The following is a 25,220-nucleotide window of genomic DNA, read 5'->3' as shown; positions in this document are numbered from 1 at the left end:
ACATATTAAGAACTCAATAAACAGCTGTTGCATATATAAATATTTAACCTGGTGACTCTCAGCAGAAGATAGGAAATGAAAGGAAGATATGTCAGGTCAGTATCTCCTGTGCAGGAGCAAAGGGGTGGAATGCAACAGAGCAGATTTAGATTTAAAATGCATTTCAGGGCCTCCCCGGTGGCGCAGCGGTTGAGCGCTGGGTTGCGAAGCTGCCCGCAGCCTCTGCGGCGCCGGTTCGATCCCCGGCTGCTCCCCGGCCACCGGAGGAGGATCCCACATGGCGCGCAGACCTCTCCTGCCGCCCGCTGCTCCCCTCAGCAGTGTACTTCGGTCCTTCTGCCTGCTCTGCTCCCCGCTCTGGCTCTGGTGAATTCTCTCACCCTCCCGTGCTTCTGACTGTGCCCAGTGCATGTATAAACAAAACAAAAAATAAAATAAATAAATAAAAAACATGCCTCTATTAAAAATAAATAAATAAATAAATAAAATGCATTTCAGTATACCTAGCAATGTTGTAATAAGATCCCGGTGAGATTTCCTAATTGCATAGAAGGATAGCATGAAACTCATTGTAGAGGATAGAATTCAGAAAGGACAGTTATTCTTCTGCCAGGTGGCAAATAAAAAAGAAAAACTGCCACTGCAAAGTCATCCTCTTAGTGCTTCTCTCAGAGATGGGATTGACGGCTGAGTGGGCCACAGATTCATTCACTTGACAAATATCTGCTCTGCACCGGCCCCAGATAAGGGCCCAGCAGTGCTCCCATGGATCTCAACATGTGTGGAGCACAGAGGACAACCAGAAAATACAAATTCACTGAAAAAGACACGCTGAGGATGTAAAAAAAAAAGGGGGGGGGGCCGACTTAGCCTGGGGGTATAGGAAAGGCTCTCTGAGAAAGTGAGGAATAATTTGAAGGATGAGGCAAGATTAGTTAAGAATCTGAAGGGGAGGAACAAGACAAAATCAATAACAAACCCTAGAAATCTGATGTGGAAATGAGGCTGTAAGATGAGGAGGTGGGAATAAAGTGAGGAGGGGGCACAGCGGACTACGGTGGAGGACTCTGGGTGCCTTGGTAGCAGGTGTGGTGACATACGTCTGAGGAGGTGTGAGCCTATAACTCTGAATCACAGTGTTGTAAAATAATGTTACCCCAAGAAGAAATAAAGGACCCAGAAGGAATGGAGGTGAGAATTAGGAGCAGAGAAAGTATGGTGTTTAATGGCCTAGATGGTAGCAAAAGTGGGTTGTGCTCAGAGAAGTAGAAGAGGGCAGAGTTTCTGCAGTGAAGCACACCAGGCCTGTACTGACAGCTCATGTTCTCTGAACTCAGGATGTCCCTGTGAAGCCGATTACCACGACCTTCCTGGAGAGACATTTGCCCTCCGTGCCAGGCCTGCTCAGGCTGATCGGATTCACCACCATCTTTTCAGCAACTGCTCTTGGCTTCTTGGCCCACAAAAGGGGACTACTTGTACGGGCCTAAAGAGAGGGCATCTGTAACCACACCCTCTTCCTACTCTACTTGGTGTCTAGTTTGGGGGAAGGAGCTGCAACAAATTTCCACCAAGTCATGAAGAATGTAGTGTGATGTGGGGAGCGTGGAGATAAATCAGACTTCTGACCACAGGAAAGATGGTATCTCTTTCTTCACCTTGGCCCAGCTTTGTGTCCCTTACCTGACTTAACTCTCTGTTTTCCCCATCTTCAAGTTTACTGCCCCCAGAATCTGCAGTAGTTAAATCTTTTTAAACATCCCGGCTGTCCCTGAACATACCTTGCCCAAGCACAAAAAACTATTTTGTTTCCCCACCCAGGTGGCTTTGCGTTTGTTCTGCCTTGGATGTATCACAAGGTTCTTGGCATTTGCCCTTAGGACCCTGTAGTGTTATAGCACGGAGACCTCGGAGGCCATCTAGTCCCCACCTTCTACTTTACAGTAGAGCTCACTGAAGCTGAGAGAGGCAGAACTTAGTTGTGCCAAGTCCACAATAAGCCACTGAGATTTGGGGGACTAGAACACATGCCCATTGCTTTTTGCACCTCCCAGGAAGTAGAACCCAGTCACCTCCCTCCACACCTTGCTGTGATCACTGATGGTGTCCCCTTGTGTGGGTTTGCTGTGTTCTAAGTTGTGACACACTACGCAGATGCTACTTGGTATATCACCCTGTCTTACTGTCTTGTATAATATGTCTTCAGCTGGCTTTGATTTACTTAAGGGTAGGAATCTTGTCTTTTCTTCACCTTGTATCCCCCACTATGTCTGGATACAAAGGTCAATACATATTTGGGTAATTAAAAATAAAGTTGATTGAGCAGATATCTGTTGTCTTTCCTTTTTGAGCAATGACTTTCAAGGCTGTGACAGATCAAATGAAGATCCAATATCAGACATATAATTTACTTTACACCATTTAGTCCAACTTTCTTTGAAGCCCAGATGATACATGCATTTTGATTGTGTGATCCATCATGTGTGTGAGCATTTGATAAATGATTTATAATGCTCTTTTAAGGGTGCTTAAAGTCAGAGCTCCTTGCTTTCACCCCCCCATCTGTCAAAATAATTGACATTAATAACGCTTAAACTAATAAAATAATTATATTAGTTCAGTTGACCTTTCCTATTCCTTATCAATGCAAAGCTTTTTATTAGGTACACTCATTAATGTAAAACTACAGCTTCCCAGCCCATTAAATTCAATTTGAACTACTTTGTAAATGAAATAATTTCAAAGTACTAATAACTCTCAACACCCAAGGTCAGTTTTCATCAGGATATGTTTTAAATCGATAAATGGCCCTTCTCACACTCCCTTTCATTATTCTCGGCATAAATGGAATTTAAGAATTCCCCCACGTGGGCCTCCCCTGGTGGCGCAGCAGTTGAGCACTGGGCTGCGGGGATGTCTGTGGCCTCTGCAGCACCGGTTCAATCCCCAGCCGCCAGCGAGGGTCCCATATGGCACGCAGATCTCTCCTGTTGCCCGCTGCTCCCCTCAGCAGTGTACTTCAGTCCTTCTGCCTGCTCTGCTTCCAGCTCTGGCTCTGGTGGATTCTCTCACCCTCCCGCGCTTCTGACTGTACCCAGTGCTTGTATAAATAAATAAATCTTTAAAAAAAAAGAATTCCCCCAGGATTAATCAAAAAGAGTAGAGGATTTTGTGATTTTGCAGTGATACTTACATTCATAAATTTGTTTTTTAAGATTTATTTTATTTATTTATGCACACAAGAGCTGGGGTATAGGCCAGAGGTGCAGGGCGGGGTGGGGGGGGTGGTTTGAGAGGATTCACCAGAGACAGAGTGGGGAGCAGAACAGGCGGATTTACTGAAATACACCACTGAGGGGAGCAGCGGGCGAGAGAGGAGGTCTGCTGCGCCCTGTGTTTAGCTCTCTGAGATCGAACTCGTGCTGCAGAGCTGCAGATAGCTTCATAGTGCTGCAACTTAACCCTTTGCGCCACTAGGGAGGCCCTACATTCATAAATTTATAGGAAGTTTAGACACTAAATGAGGGAATTTAAGAAACCGCTAAGGCTTTCTTTGTTACATTTGGTTTTTGAAACTTTAAAAATGTGATGTATTTGGCAGAGGGATGTCTTCTTGATCATGCTTCCCTCCAAAACAGCCCCCACCCAAGTCATCACATTGAGGAATCAAATAAGAAATTGCCTTTTCCAGGAATCTCCTGTGTCATGAACCCTCCAGCTAGGTGAGGTCCCTTTTCTTTGTTCTCCCAATGCCACATGCATGGACCTTTGTCTGCACTCACCGTGTGACACTGCAATGTTATCAGCTTGTTAAATGTCACATGACTGAGGTGCCAATATACATTACATATCAGTTACAAAGGTAAATCTGAGATAGACAAAAATGGGAAACGTCAAAGGAAAGACCTGGAAACCCCTTCTCTGTTGCAACCACTCACTAGTGGTGAGGAGTTTTTAAAAGGGTAGATGTAAAGAGAGCGGCTGTGCTGAGTCCAGCTCACCAAAGGGAAGGACAGCGTGCTATCTGCTCATCCCACATCTGGTGAGAGGGACTTCAAGTAGACCCCCTTTGACAGCTTGACACGCTCCTGAGGAATCTAAATTCTGGATCCTACTTAAGCTGTTTTTGACCAGAGAGGGAGGGAATGACAAGGAAACAGCCAGAAAACAGAAGCTGTGTAAGGCCAAAATAAGCCAGAAGGAAAAAGATAAATATCAGATGGTTATGCATTGCAGAATATAGAGAAAATGGGGTCTCCCGTGGTGGCGCAGCAGTTGAGCACTGGACTGCGAAGCTGCCCGCAGCCTCTGCAGCACTGGTTCCTGGCCACCAGCGAGGGTCCCACATGGTGCGACAGACCTTTCCTGCCACGCCCGCTGCTCCCCTCAGCAGTGTACTTCGTCAGTCTGCCTGTTCTGTTCCCCGCTCTGGCTCTGGTGAATTCTCTCACCCTCCCACACTTCTGACTGTACCCAGTGCTTGTATAAATAAATAAATAAATCTTTAAAAAAAAAAGAATATAGAGAAAATGCACAATAGAGAGAAAAGGAACAAAAGACCAAGACAAAGACAAAACTTCCAAGCTCTCCATAGATCTGAGACATACAGCAAGGGAGGAGGCAAGAGAGAGGGTCAAAGCAAGGGAGGGAAGAGCACAGGGGACTCTGGAGACGGTTCATGTGTGCAATGGTGGCAGGAAAATAATGGGGTCTACAGCTGAGGAGAGAAACCAATTACTGTACAAAAATGAACAACAATGTAAGAAAATAAAAAAAATACACTAATCTTAAAAAACAAAAAAGCCTGACTAACTACACAGGCAAATTATAGTGGGAACAAATCCTAAATTCAGCAAAAGAATGTAACTGTTACCAGAGGGAATAGGAGGGAGGGAGGAGGGAAGGTGATCTCAGTGTATCTCGGTCAAGTCTCATGATATGGTGGATCATTGATCATTGCTATTGACTTGACGCCCTCCTGTCTGCTTTCTTTCATACTTCAACTCTGCCTGTTCCCAAGTACCTTGTTCTCTGCCACTGAACACACAAGATCTTGTCTCCTGGCCAATCTGTTAGGATTCCTTTACTTTCATCTTAGTCTGCAGGTCAAGTGACACAGTTACTGTCACCCCCACAAGGTCAGGCATCATTACCCCATCCTGTCACTTAGCCTTCCTCTTCCTTGTGGCTACTTTGTCTTGACTACTGCCACAGAAAGGTTTTGGGTCAGATCCACTCATGGGCTGCTGGCCACTTAGAGAATCAACCCTGGCCCAATCAGTTGTGGTAAACACAAAAGCAGGTGGTCTATGTGGAAGGACACATTTCTGATCACTTTTGAATAAGGAGACCACAGGCATGGCAAGTACTCAAAGACTATTTTCTTGCACAAGACCTTACCAAGGGACGAGACTGACCCCAGTTATGTAACTGTGAGGATCCCAAATTGCAATATACTCTTTCATAACTGAAATATCCACAAGTGTTACAGGGGTGTGCTTCCCCCTAACATTCAGAATCACTCCCTTGAACAAAAGTAACAACACCCTCACCATATTGTGCTTCTCTTACCTTCTAAGTTATACATTGGGGCCCTTATATAGAGGATACCTCTTGGGCAGCATCCACTCTCAGCCTATCTTTGCACTCCAGGCATTGCTGCAGCAACCAGCAATCAGCTGTGCAGGTAACTGAGAATACCTTCTTCAGGGGCCATTCTGATACAGGGCAAACCTGGACATGTAAGGGAGTTAATGTTTCTGAGAATACTTTGACCGAAGGGAGATAAATACTCTCCTCTTTGTTTCTATTCTGAGGTGCATTTTGCACAAGTCCTCAGATGGGCCTTGGAAGGACTGAGCCCCAGAAGCCCACAGCAGTGACTAACTCAATAATGCACCTTTGGATTGGCATTCTTTCTTGCCCTCCTTCCTTAAGGCACTCTTTCCAGGCTCATTTTTGACCCCTGAAGTCACTTCCAACCATGAACTAACTATAAAAAACCTTTATTAAGGTTCTGCTTATTTGGGAGAGGACACAGCCTAAGACAGTCTTTCCTCCAAATTAAAAAGAACAACACTATAGTAAACCTTATCACCAAATAGAATAATCTAGAACACGCTGGACTCTAGGGGACTGTGTAGATAACTGGATGTAAAGTGGTGGTGGGTTTGTTGTTTTATTTCCTGTTAGTTTTTCAAGCACTGAAGAAGACTCATCGGAGTGTAAAATTCTCCTGGAGCTTGATCTTAATGACATTTCAGCCCACAGAAACTGGAGGCCTAACTGCTGTATCAGAAATAACTGATCTAATCAGACCCTGCACTTACCCTGGGCTGCTACTTTCTGATGTGATTGCTCCTTCATTTCTGCAGAAACCACTCGATGAGTCACTGGCAAGTCATATCCCACTCCGGCGAAATGACAACTGAGCCTCTGTCATCCGTCCATGATCACTTTGACCTCTGAGTGCACCTTTCTTTACATCTCTCATCCTCAGCCATTCTTTAAGCATTCTGGTTCAGTTTTTTCCTTGAAAATCCAATTCCCAGCCAGGTAAAAAATGCTGAGTGGCACCAAGCTTTTGCTCTCAAATTCAATATGTCTTACCTCTAGGCCATTGTATTGTATTACCTCTGCTGCCAAACCCTTTTCAATACCAGAATCTTCCCTGGGTTATAAAAAGTCCCAGAGGAAGTCCCAGAGTTATGTGAGGAAGCGGGAAGAGGACTGAGAGCTATTGCAGAAGAGAGTGAGAGCGGGCGTGGGCTGTTACCCCTCATTGCCATGACTCCTCTGGCCTCGTGTCCTCTCTTCTTCTCCTCTTCTGGGCTCCACCTCCACTGCTGCCAAGAGCTCAGACCCCTCCCTACTCTACTGGCCAAGGCTGGGTTTGCATCAACAACGGCCATTTTTTTGACCCACAATTAGGGCCGAATGTTGGGTATTAGATTTACTCAGTATCCATCTCACACCTCCTTTCTAATGGAATCTTGGTTTGGCTCAGGTGTTCACCTGCTACTATGCTCAGGGCAGGATGTTGACCACACCATCAGTCCCAAGAGGTGGACACTGGTTAGTCTAAGTCAATCATAATGGGTGTGTTCCTTTTGTCAGTGATTGACTTAAGCCTGGATTTGTTATTCAATCTTAGCTAATGGAACAAAAGGAGAAATGTCCATGGAGGGTGGGTGGGCACCTCTGGGAAACTGTCCCTCATTCTTAGACTCATAAGGTAAAAAATCCTGTTCAAGCTTCTCTGTGTTCATTACAAATGTCTGGATGTGACACTTGTAGTCACTACAGCCATCTAACTTTTATTTATTTTCTTTTTAAATTTTTTTCTTATTTTATTTTTTACATCATTGTTCATTTTTAAACAATATTTGCTTCCCCCCACCCCCTTAGGTGTAGTCCCCATAGAGTTTCCTTCACCAATGCACCTGTGCACCATCACCTCAGTCCCCTGTGCGCCTCCCTCCCTCCCTCGGATCCCTCTCCCCCCTCCTCCCCTGCAGGATGTCTCTGATTTGTAATTGCACATTTTTGCTTTGTTGTGTTTTATACAGTTATTATTATTTTTTTACACTGATGTCTTATTGGGTTCCCCTATATTCCTGCTATAAGTGAAACCATCCGATATTTTTCTTTTTCCTTCTGGCTTATTTCACTGAGCATATTTCCTTCTAGCTCCATCCATGTTGCTGCAAATGGCATGAGTTTATCTTTTTTGATTGCTGAGTAATGTACCACATCTTCTTGATCCAATCATCTATTTTTGGGCATTTGGGTTGTTTGTAAATAGTGCTGCTATAAACATAGGCGTACAAGTGTTCTTTTGAATCATTGTTTTTGTGGCCTTTGGGTAGATCCCTAGGAGTGGAATTGCTGAGTCTTATGGTAGCTCCATTTTTAGACTGAGGAACCTCCAGACAGCTTTCCATAGTGGCTGGACCAGTTTGCCCTCCCACCAGCAGTGTAGGAGAGTTCCTTTTTCACCGCATCCTCACCAACATTTGTTGTTGCTTGTTTTTTTGATATGTGCCATTCTCACTGGTATAAGGTGGTATCTCAGTGTGGTGTTGGTTTGCATTTCCCTGATGGTAAGGGATGTTGAACATTTTTTCATATGCCTGTTGGCCATTTGCATTTCCTCTTTGGAGAAATGTCTTTTAAGTTCTTCTGCCCATTTCTTGACTGGATTATTTATTTTGTTTTTGTTGAGTCGTGTGAGTTCTTTGTATATCTTTGTGATCAGTCCCTTATCAGTTGACTGGAGTGCAAAGATTTTTTCCCAATCAGTGGGGTGTCTCTCAGTTTTGGTTAATGTCTCTTTTGCTGTGCAGAAGCTTTTCAGTTTGATGTGACTTTTAGGCCAAGGCTGAGACCCATGCAAATAACAGATCAGGATGGCAAAAGTCACCAAGGCACAGGTTTGCAGCCTTGATGTACTCTGCTTACAGTCTACCCTAGCTCAGGATGGTTGGTCAACAGGTTTGGATAAAGGTGTTCCAGTACTTATAATCCAAAGTACCCATTTGACTAGAAAAAATTTAAGACTTCTTGTAAGACTGTCTGTAGACAATAATCATGTTCATTGTTAATATAAAAATAGCTATGTTTCATTAAATATGTATTTTATGACACATTATTTCATTTTGTCCTCAAATCACCCCCATCATCTCCATTGTACAAATGAAGAGATTGAGTCTCAAAGATGCTTGAAGCAAAGGTCTCACAAGTAAGTGGACATGGGCTTTAAAACCCCTTGGAGTTGTTCTAAACTTGAATGTTCTCTACACTGTCTATGCTCCCTGAGCCAATCCCATAAGATGATTTATACAAGAATACCTAGGCGCTGAACTTTCTGAATCACGAAGATTTCCAGAGCTTAGATATTTTTTTAAAGATGTATTTATGCATACACGAGCTGGGGTACAGGCCAGAGATAAGTGGGGTGAGAGGATTCACCAGAGACAGAGTGCAGAAAAGAACAGGCAGACTGACCAAAGTACACTGCTGAGGGGAGCAGCGGTCGAGACAGGAGAGGTCTGCTGCGCCATGTGGGCTGCTCCCTGGCTGGCCAGGAATCGAACTCGTGCTACAGTGGCTGCGGACATCTTCGCAGGTTGCATCGTCACCCTTGCACCACCAGGGAGGCCCCAGCTTAGATATTTTTTTAATTATTTTTTAATTTATATCTTTTACATCATTGTGTATTCCCCGTAAAATTCCCACCACCAATTCACCCATGAACCATCACCATAGTCCCTTGTGCTCTTCCCTCCCGTTTTGATATCTTTTCCTCCCCCTCCCTCACAGAATGTCTCTGATGTCAAAGCTTAGATATTTTATTTTCAAGGGAATTTTCTCTTGCTGTCCCTACCACTCACTCTAGTCCTATATCTTCTTGATACATTCTTTTGGCTGCATCATTACGTGGATTAAAGAACGATAGTCATTCAACATCGCAACACCCTCGCAGGTGCTGATCCTATGGGCAATCTCCAATAAACTCCCCACTTGCAAAATCTCAGTCTCAGAGTTGGTTTCTGCTATTGTTACAGCTTTGCAATGATTATAATAGTCTGATGTTTAAAAGTAATTATTTTTTCAATCATCTAAAAACATTTCTATTATTTATCTCTGGCATTCAGACACCTGGTTAAACAGTCTGCTGCTGTATTTATGTATTTGCTCACTGTCTGCTGCTTCCTGAAGGATCTGAGCAACATCCAGCAATACATGTGAACATAAAATTAATAAAACAAGTCAGAAAATCAAAACTTGTGTCAAAGAAAGATGGTAGGTGAGCAGTAAGCAGAAAAGGAGAAGGAGAACAAGCAGCTGGACACAGGAAAGAGAATCTGAGGGACTCCAGCAAGGACACATTGGCCAAGGCCTACACTGTTCCTGTTTCATCTTGTCACACTGTCTGAAATATTAGAAAGCCTCCAGGGTGGGGTCTGTTGACGTGCACATTCGGCCCACCAAGTGGATTCCCGGCACATCTCATCCTAGCGTGAGGAAGCATCGTCAAACTGTGGTCAAAGCAGAAATGAAGTCTCTGAAGACGGAATTCTGGTCTAGTGTAATAGACATCAGCACAAAGTTACTGCCGCGTGTTGGGGGATCCAGAGAGGACTCCTTCCCCATCACTTCCTGGGTTCCTCCTTCTGCCTGCCTCCTCAGTATCAGCTCCCCTTCAAGTCTCCCCTCGGTCTCCTCCTGGTGCACTTTCGGTGGGAAACCTGCTCCTTTCCCAAGATCCTGCTGGTGCAGGAAAGAGGGGCCCAGATGTGCTGAGCGATTCCCAGGGGCCAGGAGTGGGGGTGCTGAAAGATACTTCTCTGTGACTTAACCTCCGACGGATGGCGCCTCTATTTGAAAGGGCTTTATGAACATGCAGCTGCTTGAGAGAACTAGAATAAAGATAGGCGCGAGGGGAAGGCTGCAGTAAGCTCCGCTGGCCTCCAGCCGACTGTGGCTGAAGAACCTTCTCTTGGGACTTAGGACCTATGGGCAGTGCTAGTCCCCCTGCCTCGGGCATCCGCCCCAATTGTCAGCCTGGAGAATTTCTTTGTTTCATCTTCCACTCATTCAGCTCCAGAAATTCCTTCTTCATAAAGCCACTGGGAATAGATTCTGCTGGGTCCAGTAATGCTCCTCCCCACTGTTCTGCGACCATCCCAGGCCGGGTAAGTTCATCGTCGGTTCAGGCAGCTTGAAAGAACCTTGGAGCCCTTGGCATCATCCTCACAGGTTAGGGGAAAGGAGGCAGCAGGGAGACCATGACTTGGACCCCCTGCGAATCCCTATAAGCTCTTTCCTCTTAGCCCTTCTGTGACGCTCTCCGCCTCTCTCCACTGCGCACCGCTGCACGGTCCTCTCCCGCCCTTACGTGCTGCGTCCCTCAGCGCAGGCGTGTCCACTCACACATGCGCACACCACGCTCCAGGTGCCGCCATCGGCCACGCGTGTGAGACCACAGGTGTAGATCATAGATGCTAATGGCGGGAGGCCAGAAAAAACCTGATCACTTCCATTTACCCTACACCCTCCCAACCCATGAGGTGCACGGTGCCAGTCACACAGCATGCCTGGCTTGGTGACCCAGATGGGCAGTGGGGCATTGCAGCCGGATCCCAGGTGAGGCTGGCAGGTGATTCAGTCAAAAGTCCATGGACACAAGTCCAGGTGGATTCAGGGGCCCCATCTTCCATGCAGGGGTATCCGAAGTCATATTCACCAAGAACTAGGAGACTGGCAGCACTGGGGTTCCAGCTATATCCAGGCCCCATAGGCAGATGTGTGAGAGCAGCACAGTTAAGGTGGCCAGTGAAGACCGATGACCTAGAACTGGGTCCCAGTCCCAGACCCTGTCTTCTTAGAAGGACAAGTCCGCCTGAAGGGACCAGACAGAGACTCCATGCCTAATAACCAACAGCAGTCCCCTGGGAATTCTAAGAGAAGCCCATCCTCTGCCCCCAAGACACCCTGGAAATTCAGACTGCAGAAGACCCTGGCATGGGGAGCCCACATGACCCCCTGAACTTTCCATGGCCATGAAGACTCATTCCCCTTTGCTCACCCTACCCTGCTGCCTCTGCCCAGGAGATGGGATTGAGACATGGACTTTTCTTTCTGTCTCAGGGGGACAAGCCACATGGTCAGTTTTCCTGGATGTTGAACCATGTTGAAGGATGTTATCAGCCCTCACGATGTTCCAAAACCGTCTTCTCTCTTTACCTAACTAGAAATTTCTACTGTGGGCGGATTCATGTGTGTGGCTAAGAATAGATGTGCAGGAAGGGAGAAGGTTGGTCTAACTTTGAGCAGCCAGGATACCCTTCCAGGTGGGCTTCTGTCCTAGCCACTGTAGTCATCTGGGGGGAGACTGGATTTTTTCCTTTCTGTGCTTGTTAATTTTAATTTGTTAATTTTGTTTTTCAGCCAGATCCCTAGCTTCCCCTTGAGACTGGGCATGGCATAAATGATTGAGTGAAATAAATAATGAATAAATGCTTCTCTCTTGGATTCCAATTTAAATCCGAGGAGCCTGGTGAGATCTGAGGACGGGTCCTGTCAATTATTTCTTACAGACTGACCTCCAGTTACTAATTGGCTCATTTAAATTCCTTCTTTTGAGGACATGTTATAATGGAAGGAAAATAATTAAAGAGCAACAAATTTGAATTTGTAGTTGGGTACATTTGAAGCTTTGTCATTACCAATATGTTTCTAGGCACCATATTAAATTGTGAGCCAGGAAAATGATGGTAAGTTTTCATTTTTGTCATGCAAGTGATATTTCATAGTAAAATCTGAATATTAACAGTAACCTTTGATCCTTGCTTGCTTATCAAAAATATTGCCTTAAAGCAGTATTTCCCAACCTTTATCACATCATATCACAAAGAAGAAAATGATTGTATTTGAAATGCATACTGGGTAAAGAGAAAGGTTACTTCATGCTTTGAAATGAGCAGCTTGGATGTTCCAGCCACCCAAGACCCTGTTCCCTTGCCCAGAGAGCTGATGGCCTTGAAATCTCTGCACACGTATAACATCAGTGGTAGGGTCTGCCACTTGAGGACATCTAAAACATTAAACATTGTTTTAAACAGACGTGTAATTTCAAATCTGTATGAAGGGACAGTGAGGACTATGATAAGAGATTAAGGTGGTGCATTAGCTGTGGAGAAAGTGTTGTCAGAAAAGCACCTCTGAAAAAGTGATTGATAATTCATGAGCAACCCAAAGGATTTAGCCAAATAAAAAATGGAGAAAAGGATCCTCAGAGAAAGGAAAATAAGACAGAAAAGAAGCGGATATGTCTGAGGATTTATAAGCAGAACAAGATGGCTGAAAGTTTCTGAGGAAGAGGGGAGTAGCTTGAGGCGAGAAAAAAGAAGCTGGTGGGGCTTTGAGGATGTAAGGCCTTGGGAGCCAGGATCTGTCATATCCAAAGAGCAGCCATTGAAGGGCATTGAGCCCGGACTCACATTATCAGACTGGCAATATTAAAAAGATCACCCGGGCTACTTGTGTGGTAAGGAAAAGCCAGGACATTGGGGCAGGTGATTAGTAAGTAAAGAGATGACAAGAGAGGGAAGAAGTACTTCAAGATATATTTTGGAAGTCACAGTAGACCACAAACTTCTCTTGAATCTTTTTTAAGGTTGATGTTTATTTCATGCTAACAGCTGCACCTGCATTGTCTTCTATAATACTCAAAACACCTGAAGATCTCCATAGAACAGATGAGAAAATGCACACTGGATATCAAGATTCAAACCCAGGCCTAGCTGACTCCCGGAACCTGTGGGAAACACTTACGCTTTCTTACAAAGGATGGTAACTTAAGCAAGAATCTGTTTCTAAAGAATGTTCTCGGGGCCTAACAAATCAAAGTACTAATAATAAGTATTTTCACTTCTGCATGATAACTAAGAACTGAAACTAGCATAGTTTCCTGTCCCTGAGCAGAACAATACTGGAACCAGTCTACATAACTTGGCTAGTTGTCCCAGGAAATACTTGCTTCAGGAATACAAAACTTTGAACCAACAAAAAGAGTTTAATCAGGACGAACAGCTTACTAGTTAGGACTCGTTCATGACCCCACCTTACTATGCTGCCATTCCTGAGCTATTATATCAGAGACCATGCTGACCAAGCTATCTGCCTTGCAAGACTGGTCTTGAAGCTCACCCAGCCCAAGTTGAAAAGCCTATAAACCTATGAACCCTGCCCTAATTTCTCCACTTTGAGACACTAAGACATGTCAATGATCAAGGCCATTTGTATTTATTAAATTCACTGTATTTATTAAATTCACTGCTAAAGGGGGGAATTTGGGCTTTGCAGATGTGATTAAGTTAAGGATCATAAAATAGGGAGAACATCTTCAGTTATCTGTGGGGGTCCAATGTTAACACAGCATCCTCATAAAAGGGAGGTTGGGGCCTCCCCTGGTGGCGCAGCGGTTGAGCGCTGGGCTGCTATGCTGCTCACAGCCTCTACAGCACCGGTTCGATTCCATCTCCCGCCTCCGGCTGAGGGTCCCACATGGTGCGCAGACCTCTCCTGCCGCACCCGCTGCTCCCCTCAGCAGTGTATTTCGTCGGTCTGCCTGCTCTGTTCCCCGCTCTGGCTCTGGTGAATTCCTTCACTCTCCCTCGCTTCTGACTGTACCCAGTGCTTGTATAAATAAATACATAAATAAATCTTTTTTAAAATGGGAGGTTGGAGGATCAAAGTTGAGGAAGAGGGCATGCATCCATCCATGGTAGCAGGACATGGATTAGAAGGGTGTGGCATGAGCAAAGCATGCTGACATCTAGAAACTGGAAAAGGCCAGGAATGCATTCTCCCTTGAACCTCCAGAAGCAGCCAGTTTTTCTAACACCTTGATTGTATCCCTTTAAATCGCTCTCAAACTTTTCATCTCCAGAACTATAAAAGTGTGCGTTGTTTTAAGCTACTTAGTTTGTGTTAATTTGTTACAGGAGCAAGAGGAAATTAACACAGCCCATAAAACGAAAATGGTTGACATAGCAAAGGTGGTTAGGCCACTTGTGAGAGAAGTTGATCTGCTTTCACTCTGTCTGGCCTGTCTGAATTGGCCCCACCTCTCAGTGAAATTACCTTCAGGACACATGTTTTGGCAACCTTTGCCAGTGTAAACACAAGGCCCAACTAACCTCAGCGGCTTCCTTGGGCCCATGAAGGGACCCCATATTCGCTAGTTGATGCTGATACAATCAGCTGTGGTAGCTGGTTGAATACGCATATTGGACGAGCATACCTCCTTTGTTTATTCTCTTAAGATAAATATAATTCATTGCTAGACCTATTTGGTGTCTCTCCAGTCTGGGAGTATCATTTAGAAGCTTAGTTGCTCATCTTTACAGGGCAGAGTTGCTGAGGTTATTTCTCAAGTTCTGTTGAGATCCTGAAAACTGAAGCATATTCTAAGGCATTGTTCAAGACACCAGCTACTGTTAGTCATGATTTCTGAATTCATACAGCCTAGAATAATATACGCTGCTTGGGGATTTCTCAGGTGGTCCCAGTATCCTACAATGTCTGAAAGAAACATGATTTTGACCCAAAGCTTTTTTTTTTTTTTTGACCCAAAGCTTTAAGAATACTATAGAATTTTTTTTTAGATTTATTTATTTATGCAAGAACTGGGGTACAGGCCAGAGGTGCAGGAGGGTGGGATAATTCACCAGAGACAGAGCAGGGAGCAGAACAGGCAGATGGATCGAAAACGCTGCTGAGGGGAGCAGCAGGTGAGGCAGGAGAGGTCTGCCACGCGATGTGGGTATCTCCCTGGCTGGCCGGGAATCAAACCCATGCTGCAGAGGCTGCGGACAGCTTTACAGCACTGCGCTCAACCCCCTGTACCACCAGGGAGGCCCAATACTATAGATCTTTATTACACCAAAAAAATCCTAACCAAACTTCCTACAAAGCTTCCTTGCTCTCTGTCTCTTTAGACTGTAAAGGCAGCTTTAAAACAATCCTTTTCTCTAGCAACACTATAGCCCCAAGTTAACTTCCTGAAACTTCTCTTCTCTCCAACCCCCTTGTCTCAGTTTCTCCAGATTTGTTCCCTGCCCTTATAAGGCAAAAACAATACAACTGCTCACATCTCCCACCAATTTTCTTTTTTTTAAAGATTTATTTTACTTATTTATGTATACATACAAGAACTGGGGTGCAGGTCAGAGGTGTGGAGAGGGAGTGAAAGGATTCATCAGAGACAGAATTGAGAGCAGAACAGGCAGACTGACTGACATACACTGCTGAGGGAGCAGCAGGAGAGACAGGAGAGGTCTGCTGCGCCATGTGGGTCACCTCCCTGGCTGGGGATCAAAGTCATGCTGCAGTGGCTGCCAATAGCTTCATAGTGATTGCACCACCAGGGAGACACCCCCACCAATTTTCCACCTCACCCATTCCATAAATGGAAACAACAAAGGCTGTGGAATCAACAACTCTAACAAAAAGTCTAACAAAAAGGGAGATTAAGGCAAAGGAAAAACTGTGGACATTAGATATTAATTTTTTGATCCATGTCAAAACAGGAAAGAAAGAGAGTGCAGACAAATGTGTTTAGAGGAAATTCTGGGTGGGACGTGACACCTTTTAGTTTCCTCCCAAGACTAAGCTGTTAATACTTTGGGATTTCCACTTGAAGGAAGCAGCAGCATTTGGCCAGAAGATGGCACTCTTTCAAAACAAATATCGGCTGCCTCTTTACATGGTGCTGAGAGATGGAGAGCCCTGGCTGACAGAGATCTCAGATCTCCAGTGAAGAGAAGGGCTGGGCAGACAGGACTATACTAAAGGACTGACGGTGAGCAATAGTGGATGGAGTAAAGGGACTTCACATTCAGCACTGTTACTGATGCTTGTGATTTTCCTTGCCATTTAGCCTTGCCATTTGCTATGGTCTGTATGTTTGTGCTCTCCCCCACTTCTCCAGCTTAAATGTGAAAATTCTATCGCCAAAACTGATGGTATTAGAGTGGCATCTTTGGGGGAAAATTAAGGCCATGAAGGTGTGAGCCTTCGTGAATGGTATTAGTGATATTATAAGAGACCCTAGAAATTTCCTTCAACCCTTTCAGCACTTGAGGACACACATGGAGAAGATGGAAATCTATGAAGTTAGCAAGCGGGTCTTCATCAGACATTGAATGTCAGCGCCTTGATGTTGGTCTTTTCAGCCTTTGCAACTGTGAGAAATAAATGTCTGTTATTTTTAAGCCACCCAGTCTGTGGCCTTTTTGTTCTAGCAGCCTTAAAGCCTAAGATACCATCTTTAGTTTTTTTTCTACCATTATCTGTCTACGCAGTGTGCTTACCTATCAATACTTGCCACACAGTGGTGCTTATGGAGGCTTCCCTGAAATCTCGTATACTCATGTCCTACCAGCACATAGTAAGTGCTCAGTAAGTATGTGTTGAATGATTGTTAAAATTGGTAAATGTTCACAAAATTTAAAATGACTGACAGTGAGCAATGGTGGATGGAGCAAATGGTGGATGGAGTTTTCTGTTCAAGCATTATGGAGGTTTCTCAAAGACTAAAAATGGATCTGTCATACACCCAGCAACCCCACTCCTAGGTATCTATCTAAAAAACACAAAAACACTAAATCATAAGGAAACCTGCACTCCCATGTTTATAGCAGTACTACATATAATAGCCAAGATATGGAAACGACCTAAATGCCTCAAAACAGATGAGTAGATCAAGAAGATGTGGTATATATACTCAATGGAATACTACTCAGCAATCAAAATGATCAACTCATGTCATTTGTGGCAACATGGATGGAGCTGGAAGGGATTATGCTAAGTGAAATAAGCCAGAAGGAGAAAGATAAATACCGGATGGTGTCACTTACGTGTGGACAGAGAAACCAAACAAAAGGTCAGACAAACTTTACAAACAACGCTTGAAAGCTGACCACTGATCTTTGGCTTTCAGAGGGAAAGGCAGAGGGAGAGGCATGAAAGCAATGGACTGTGGTGGAGGGCTATGGTGCTTCGGCAGTAGGAGAGCTGCAGTGACTACACAAGGGAGCAGGAAATCCTAGACTGTCAAAACACTAGCAAGGATGTAAAATAATGGCACTTCAATAACAATAAATTTTTTTAAGATTTTTTTATTCATTCATACAAGCACTGGGGTACAGGCCAGAGGCACGAGAGGGTAAGAAAATCCACCAGAGACAGAGCAGGGAGCAGAACAGGCAAAAGGACCGAAATACACTGTGGAGGGGAGCAGCGGGCCAGACAGGAGAGGTCTGCTGCGCCATGTGGGAATCTCTCTGGTCGGCCGGTAATCGAACCGGCGCCACAGAGGCTGCGGACAGCTCCACAGCACTGCACTCAACCCGCTGCACCACCGGGGAGGCCCAACAATAAATTTTTTTATTGTCAGCTTTTTCTGTTTGAACAGACTTACTCATTTTTACTCTTCTGTAGATATTTAAATGTACATAATTGTATACTTATTTGTATTAAAATTATTTGAATTTTGCTGGTGAATAACAGCTAATATTGAGTGCTTGCTTTGCTAAGCCCTTCCCTACATTATCTTACTTTTCCCATCAACTCTATAAGGAAGGTATCTGAGTCCCAGCATGGTTTCCCAGAGGCAGGTATAGGGTAAATGACACAAAGTGGGGCCTCCCCTGGTGGCGCAGCAGTTGAGCGCTGGGCTGCGAAGCTGCCCGCAGCCTCTGTAGTGCCGGTTCAATCCCGGCTGGCGAAGGTCCCACATGGCGCGCAGACCTCTCCTGCTGCGCATGCTGCTCCCCTCAGCAGTGTATTTCGTCAGTCTGCCTGTTCTGTTCCCTGCTCTGGCTCTGGTGAATTCTCTCACCCTCCCACACTTCTGACTGTACCCAGTGCTTGTATAAATAAATCAATCTTCAAAAAAAAAATGACAAGAAGTGCAGGGGTGCCCTACTCTCTTTGGTGGGTACCAACTCGTCAAGAATCACATCGTATTGCTCTTCAAATAGCCTCCTCCCATTTCCTTTGTCTTTTGCTGGCTCCAGCACTGCCCGAGCATTCACCCACACCACTCCACTCCATTTTACCCATGGCTCTCTCCGTGGTTCTTAGAAAGTATGAGACTCATTAAAGGAAAACTACATTCCCATTGATATGTAACTATAGTGTACATAATTATCTTATATGGTTACATGTGCCTTGAACCACTTTGAAGGCTCTCCAAGTTCCCTCACAACTTTTTCACATAAGGCCCCAAATCTTCCTTTAGAAACCTGGCTCCAGGCTAAGACAGATAGTTCATACCGGCTGTCATTGTGAGACCTGCCTTGGAACTGTAAAGAGTACAGCTCATAAATGTATTTATCCCCTTTGAAATTTCTATTCGTAAACCGGCAGAGGGGGTTACTTGGTTGAACTATTTCCAGAGTTTCCTCTAATTCTGCTTTTTTCTGCAGAAATATACTATTCACAATAGCCAAGACATGGAAACAACCTGAGTGCCCATTGACAGATGAGTGGATTCAGATGTGATACACAAACACTGTAAGACATAACTCACCTATAAAAAATGTAAATCTTGCCATTTGTGTCAACATGGATAGAACTTTAGATGATTCTGCTAAGTGAAGTCAGAAAGAGAAGACAAATATCATTATGATTTCACTCACATATGGAATAAAAAGGAAAAAGCAAATGAAAACAACAAAACAAAACAAAACAAAACAAACACAAACCCTTGGAATCTGACAAGAAAATGGTGACTACCAGAGCGGTATGGAAGGGAGGCAAGAGGAATGGGTGGAAAGGGGTGATTAGATACTGGAACATAGTTAACCAGCATTTTAGTGGTGGCTGTGATATGTTATATATGTTTATGGGGGTGTGAAGGCTGTACTCCTGAAACATATTGTAAATAATGGTATCTCACAAAAAAAATTAAACAATAGCACTGAAATAGAATCTGATAAAGGCAGTTCCCTTACCTAACAGGGATAGGTTCACAAAGTTGTTTCAGTCTATCTATAAAACCAAAGTTCAAGCCCATGGTATCTTTTATAGTACAAAGGGCAACTCTATAGAATAAAGTGCGTACCCCTTCCTGAACCCCACAAGTGCTAGAAATGTAAATTTATCTCAGTTCACTGCTTAGTTCCTCAAGAGGAATTGTCCTTGGACCCGCCTCAGCGAGGGAACACCACCTTCCAGGGGATTACTGATGAAGAGACACAGAAGGCCTTCCACCCTCCTTTCCTCAGTCGGAGGTAATTCAGAAGGGCCTTCCCAGCAATCCGCTCAGGATTTGCCAAGGCTTCATTTGCAATTGTTTTGCGGGTCAACTCCTGCCCCATCCTGCTTTCTCCACACCCTTAGGTGTATTACCTGAGAGCTGTGCCCAACAAACTTTCTGCCATGACTCTCCATGTGGGTCTAATTCCAGGGAAACCAACCTCAGATAAGGAATGAACCAAGACACAGAAAAGCTGAGCGACTCTCCCTTGTCACACTAACAGGCAGAATGTCAGCAACTAATGCTTCAATCACATAATGCTGCCATGAAAAAAATCTTAGACATCACCAAGTGCAACCCACCCTTTTCCAGATGAGTCTGAGAGACAGAGAACCAAAGTGATTTGCTCAGGGTACCGTAAAGCCAATCAGGTGAGAAAGTTTCTATTAGATTCCACATCTTCTGTGGCCAGATGACAAAATTCTAGCATTAGTCAGTTCTCAGGAAACCTTGATGAATCATGAGAGTCAACCCAAACAATGAAAATTTGGTCAATATCAAGTGGCTTTTTAAGTCCATCCTCCATGGATGGATGGACCCCTCCTTGGGATCGCCTGCTATAAGAAGCCAATTAACCTTCAAACCATCAACCAAATAGAGAAGCCAGGTCTGAATCGAGGTTGGCAGTGCACTTTATTAACAAACAAAACAGTACCATACAGACAAAACCATACTTCTGTGGCAACACACACACATATGCGTATTCCCACATGTAGCACTGGGCATGTTTCAAATAAAACATTAGGACCAAGTTCACAATCAAACTGAACATAGTTCACAATCAGACATTTTTTTCTTCAGTGTTGTACAAGTCCTTACTTAACAGTTTTGACAACAACATTCACATTTAAAATCTAAGTCTCCACCTTCTATGGAGTGAGGCCAACTCAGCCTTCCAAAATTGTGAAGTGATTCAGGCTCTATCCGCTGCTTAAACTGATTTGATGATGATGGATGGTATTAGACAACCTCACACATGGTGGGAGTCCTCTGCTCGTTTCATTTCTAGAATCATCTGTACTGGCATTCATTTTGATAATCTATAGCTTAACAGGGCTAATCTAACTTGGATAAATTAATTGGCTTCCTGAAAAGTTTAAGAAGGTAAATTGCATACTCAGGAGCCCTTCAACCATCAAGACTTAGTGAGATATGCATTAGTGTTAAAACTGTTGTCAGTTAAGAAGTTAAATCAGTATTTCCCAAAAGGTGTGTCAGAACTGAGTTAATCAGTAAATGAACAGAAACAACTGAAATAGATCAGGGGTGTGATTTCTCAAAGCAGTTTGCTATAATAAGCAGAAATTCCTTATGGACTGGCGCATATTCAAAGAAATTAATAAAACCCCTAAGTTAGCTAAAGTACTTTTCAATTGCGAGATAAAGAGTGGCAGAAAAGTTCTCTCTTAGGTAGGTAAAACTTTGGAATACCTTTAGTCCTCACATAAAGATTCAATGACTTAATTTTGAATTTATGATAGAGTTAGTTATATAATAAAATTGGGTTGGTTTTTTTCTGACAATTTTTAATTCCCATTATATGAAAAAACAGGAGATTAAGAAGTCTTAGGAAATAATAGCGATAACAAGAATATGAAATAAAAAAAACTGAATGCAGGAGAAGACAGGAAAAGCATTAGACTTACTACCTACAAAACAATTAAGCAACATTTACTATAGGGGAAAACACAATGGTGTCACTCCATTATCAAGGTATAAAAAATTGAGACACACAATGATTGGCATGATTAATAAAAAAAGATGAATTTGAATCTAGCTTATTTAACTGTATTGGAAATATGTCCATTACATTTTTTATTTAAAAATTTTGGCACATAAAAGAGCAAGCTTCAGCTCTCCAGAAACTTCATTTAAAATGAAATGTCTTATCCATCAACGATGTGGGATAAGATATGACTGCATATTCAGCACCTGTGTGCCCAAATCTGCTGAATCTTTTCAATTGCTTTATTTGATCACAAATGTATTGAATATCCCAGACATTTATATTAAAAAGCAGCATTTTATGTTTGAAATCTTTGGAATGGACTTTTAAAAATCTGACAGCTTTCAAATAGGAAAGATGAGAGGTAGGCCCCGTTCTGGGCCCATGTCACTCCTAAGATAGAGAATTTAGCCTTCATATATAAAAACATGTTTCATGTCTTTTATAAAATTTGATAACTAAAGCAAGTTAGGCTATACTAGAGAGTCTGAATTTCCTTTCCTTTCTGCATCTGATCACATCTCAACAAACAGTAATCAGAAATATTATCAAGTGTATTTCAATACTTATTTGAAATTGGCAGGCTAACATTTATTTAAAGGTAAACATGTTGAAGACATATTTAAATGAAAAGATCTGCCTAATTCTACCATAGTTTTAGGAAAAAAGAAAATATATATGCTACTAGGGAATTTCAGACAGCCAGGGTATACCTAAGACAAAGGAAAATACCGCTTATCTGAAATTGGCAGAGATGCTAATATTGGTGATAAGCAGTGATGTCCAGCCACCTTCCAAGAGGAGGAGGAGATAGCCACTGCAGCTGGTCTCATGTGGAGCTGGTCAGGGAGGCCTTTTAAGGGACAGCACTGCCGCTATTTTACTCTGCTCATCTGGGAAGCTGCACAAAAATCACAGCCCGTCAATTTAAACACTATACCTTGATAAATACTCTCCCCTTTAAGAAGCAAAAGAGGAAAACATAAACAAGCCAGTGCTCAGACTAGATAGATAGCTAGAAATTTCAATGGAATTAGAAGTGGCCGGTCAGGAAATCCTGAGGCAGTGGCCTACTAGATGTTTCCCTACTGGCCTACCTGCATGGCTTTCATTTACTGTTCCCTCATTCAAAGCAGGAGCTGCTCACCCAGAAAGTTGTGAGCCTCTGAGCTCTAGATCTACACTTCAAAATTTCCGAAGGACTTAAAAGGACACACAAGCTGGGTCTTAACTACTCAGCCTCTACAGAGAGAAAGATAAATGCTTCATTTCTGTTATCATCAGGCATTTGGTGTTAAAGGGGAGAAACACAGGACACAAAAAATTTTGCTGATACACACTTCAACTTTAGCTTCTTGAAATTAAGAAGTCAGTCGTAAGGTTTATTCCACCAGTCAGCACAAGTTAGTTACACAATTAGCAATATGGAAATTGATCTAATGAGGTGAGTCTTCAGGTTATTTTTACATTAGCAGTGACTGAGACTAAACTGAAGGGTTAGTCTGTGACTTAAAGATGATCCAAGGACACAGACTTTGTCAAGATTTTCTTTTTGATGGTATCAGAAAAGAGTAAGCGAAAAGCATAAGCATGAAGCTTCAGGATCGTGTCAGTAGCCTGAATTTGTATAGCACAAGCCAGAGGGCAGTTACTGATGTTGAAAATCCAATGAGCTTCAGGAGGCCTGGCACTGAAGGAAGATTCCTCTCCCAGAAGGTGTGAGTGATTTCCATGGATGGAACATCCTAGATGGATAAACAGAGATCATTAGCAGAAACCTCTTGCACTGACAAAGAGGGGCAAACCATATCCGTAAAATCAATGCACTGACATGCCCTGGAGAGTGGCACCTATAATTACAGCAGAGGCTAGAAGATGAGAGAGGAGTTTTACATGCAGTTAGCTACTGGTCTATGGATGTCATGGACCCACCAAATGTACCTGTGATTCGGGCTCTTGGATCCAGATGTCTTTCTTTGCTACTTTCCCCAAAGCATTCAAGACCTGGAAGGAAAAGTCACGGTATTATGAAATGAAGTGTAGTTTTCACGGATTCAAGAGCCTGCTGATAACAGATGAGCCTCATGAGTGGGGTGAAGGGCAAAGAAGTGATATATACAGATTTACCAGTGTCCAGATCTAGAAAGACCAGATGCCAGACTCAGAGTGAGCCAGCTCCTTCCTTTACCTCTCTAGCCGCCCGTTCTCCAGCTTCTACGGCTCCATCCATGTAACCACTCCAGTGTGTTGCAGTCTCTGTACCGGCGAAGAAAATCCTACCTACTGGTTGTCGGATCACCCTTGAAGGGAACACAACAGACACATACAGTTACTTGGGAAGGCGCTGCAAGTAAATGAGCCAATCCTTATTCCTCATTTACCCAACAGCAGATCAGGAAACTCAACTCCTTTCAAAAACACCCATGTAACTCAGTCAAAGGAGAAAGAAAGGTCCCTCCTTGTTTCCTATGCCTGCACCCAAGGATATGAACTTTCAAGCCAGAGAGACTCAGACTGTCAGATCATCAATCACTAAAAGTGATGCTGACCTTTCCAAGCTAGCCAGAATGGCATATAAATCCACAATCAGATATATTTGCTGTGTATTAACTATTTGCAGTCAATTCTGCTCTCTACACTGTTTTCCAAGCAGTGTATTCCTTGTAAGATCACATCTAACCAGACACCAGGGATGCAGGCACTCCAAAGGTATCAGGAGGAACCACATTGGTGAGTGAGAAGATGGGGAGAGTAACTGACTTCTAGCAAAGGAGAGACCCAAAGGATTATATGTCTGTCTCTTTAAAAAACAACCTCTCCTACACTGCTGGTGGGAGTGCAAACTGGTCCAACCACTATGGAAAGCTCTGTGGAGGTCCTCAACCTACTAAAAATGGAGCTACCATATAACCCAACAATTCCACCCCTAGGAATCTACCCAAAGGACACAAAAACATTAATTCAAAAAGATACCTGCACCCCTATGCTTATTGCAGCACTATTTATAGTAGGTGAGATATGGAAACAACGCAAATGCCCAAAAACAGATGACTGGATCAAGAAGATATGGTACATATACACAATGGAACACTACTCAGCAATCAAAAAAGATAAATTCACTCCATTCCCAGCAGCATGGATGGAGCTAGAAGGGATCATGTTCAGTGAAATAAGTCAGAAGGAAAAAGAAAATATTGAATGGTTTCACTTATAAAAAGAATACAAGGGAACCAAATAAGGGATCAGGAAAAAAGTAACAACAACAACAACAATAATAATAATAATAATAAAACAAAACTAGCAGGCAACCATAAATCAGAGACATTCTGAGAGGGAGGGGGAGGGACGGGGATCAAAACAGGGGAGAGGAGCACAAGGGGCTAGGGTGATGGTCCATGGGTGAACTGCTGGTGGGAATTTTATGGGAAATACATAATGATGTAAAAGATATAAAAAAATAAATTATAAAAAAAATTAGAAGCAACCTCTGTACAGTCTTCTATGAAATTACCTGGAGATTGGCTGAGGGCAGGTAAAATGGCTCTCCTCTTTCAAAGAGGTCTTGATAAAGAGAACCCAGGAAGGCTGGGCTGAAAGAGCAATTCCAAGCTTCCCCTGCCTCATCTGTACCACTTTTATGAAATCTCCCGAGCTGGAACATCT

General features: G+C 43.5%; 2 protein-coding genes across 2 annotated transcripts in view; one reads left to right on the top strand and one right to left on the bottom strand.

Annotated features, from left to right (window-relative positions):
• MAOB (monoamine oxidase B) overlaps positions 1-1,490 on the top strand; it is a gene marked incomplete at its 3' end in the record, with an annotated part of 102,661 nt that extends 101,171 nt beyond the window's left edge. The window contains exon 15 of the mRNA XM_084258695.1: positions 1,338-1,490. Within this exon, the coding sequence (XP_084114821.1) occupies positions 1,338-1,490 (153 nt within the window). The remainder of the gene's footprint in view (positions 1-1,337) is intronic.
• Positions 1,491-23,155: 21,665 nt separating this feature from the next.
• Positions 23,156-25,220, bottom strand: part of MAOA (monoamine oxidase A) — a gene marked incomplete at both ends in the record, with an annotated part of 55,992 nt that continues 53,927 nt past the window's right edge. The window contains 3 exons of the mRNA XM_084258756.1: positions 23,156-23,302; positions 23,499-23,561; positions 23,746-23,857. Of these exons, the coding sequence (XP_084114882.1) occupies positions 23,156-23,302; positions 23,499-23,561; positions 23,746-23,857 (322 nt within the window). The remainder of the gene's footprint in view (positions 23,303-23,498; positions 23,562-23,745; positions 23,858-25,220) is intronic.

This window comes from Talpa europaea (genome assembly GCF_964194135.1).
Source record: "Talpa europaea genome assembly, chromosome: X".
In the NCBI taxonomy this organism is placed as follows: Eukaryota; Metazoa; Chordata; class Mammalia; order Eulipotyphla; family Talpidae; genus Talpa; species Talpa europaea.
The sequence above is the reverse complement of the archived record's forward strand: the minus strand, read 5'-3'. Positions and strand labels throughout refer to the sequence as shown.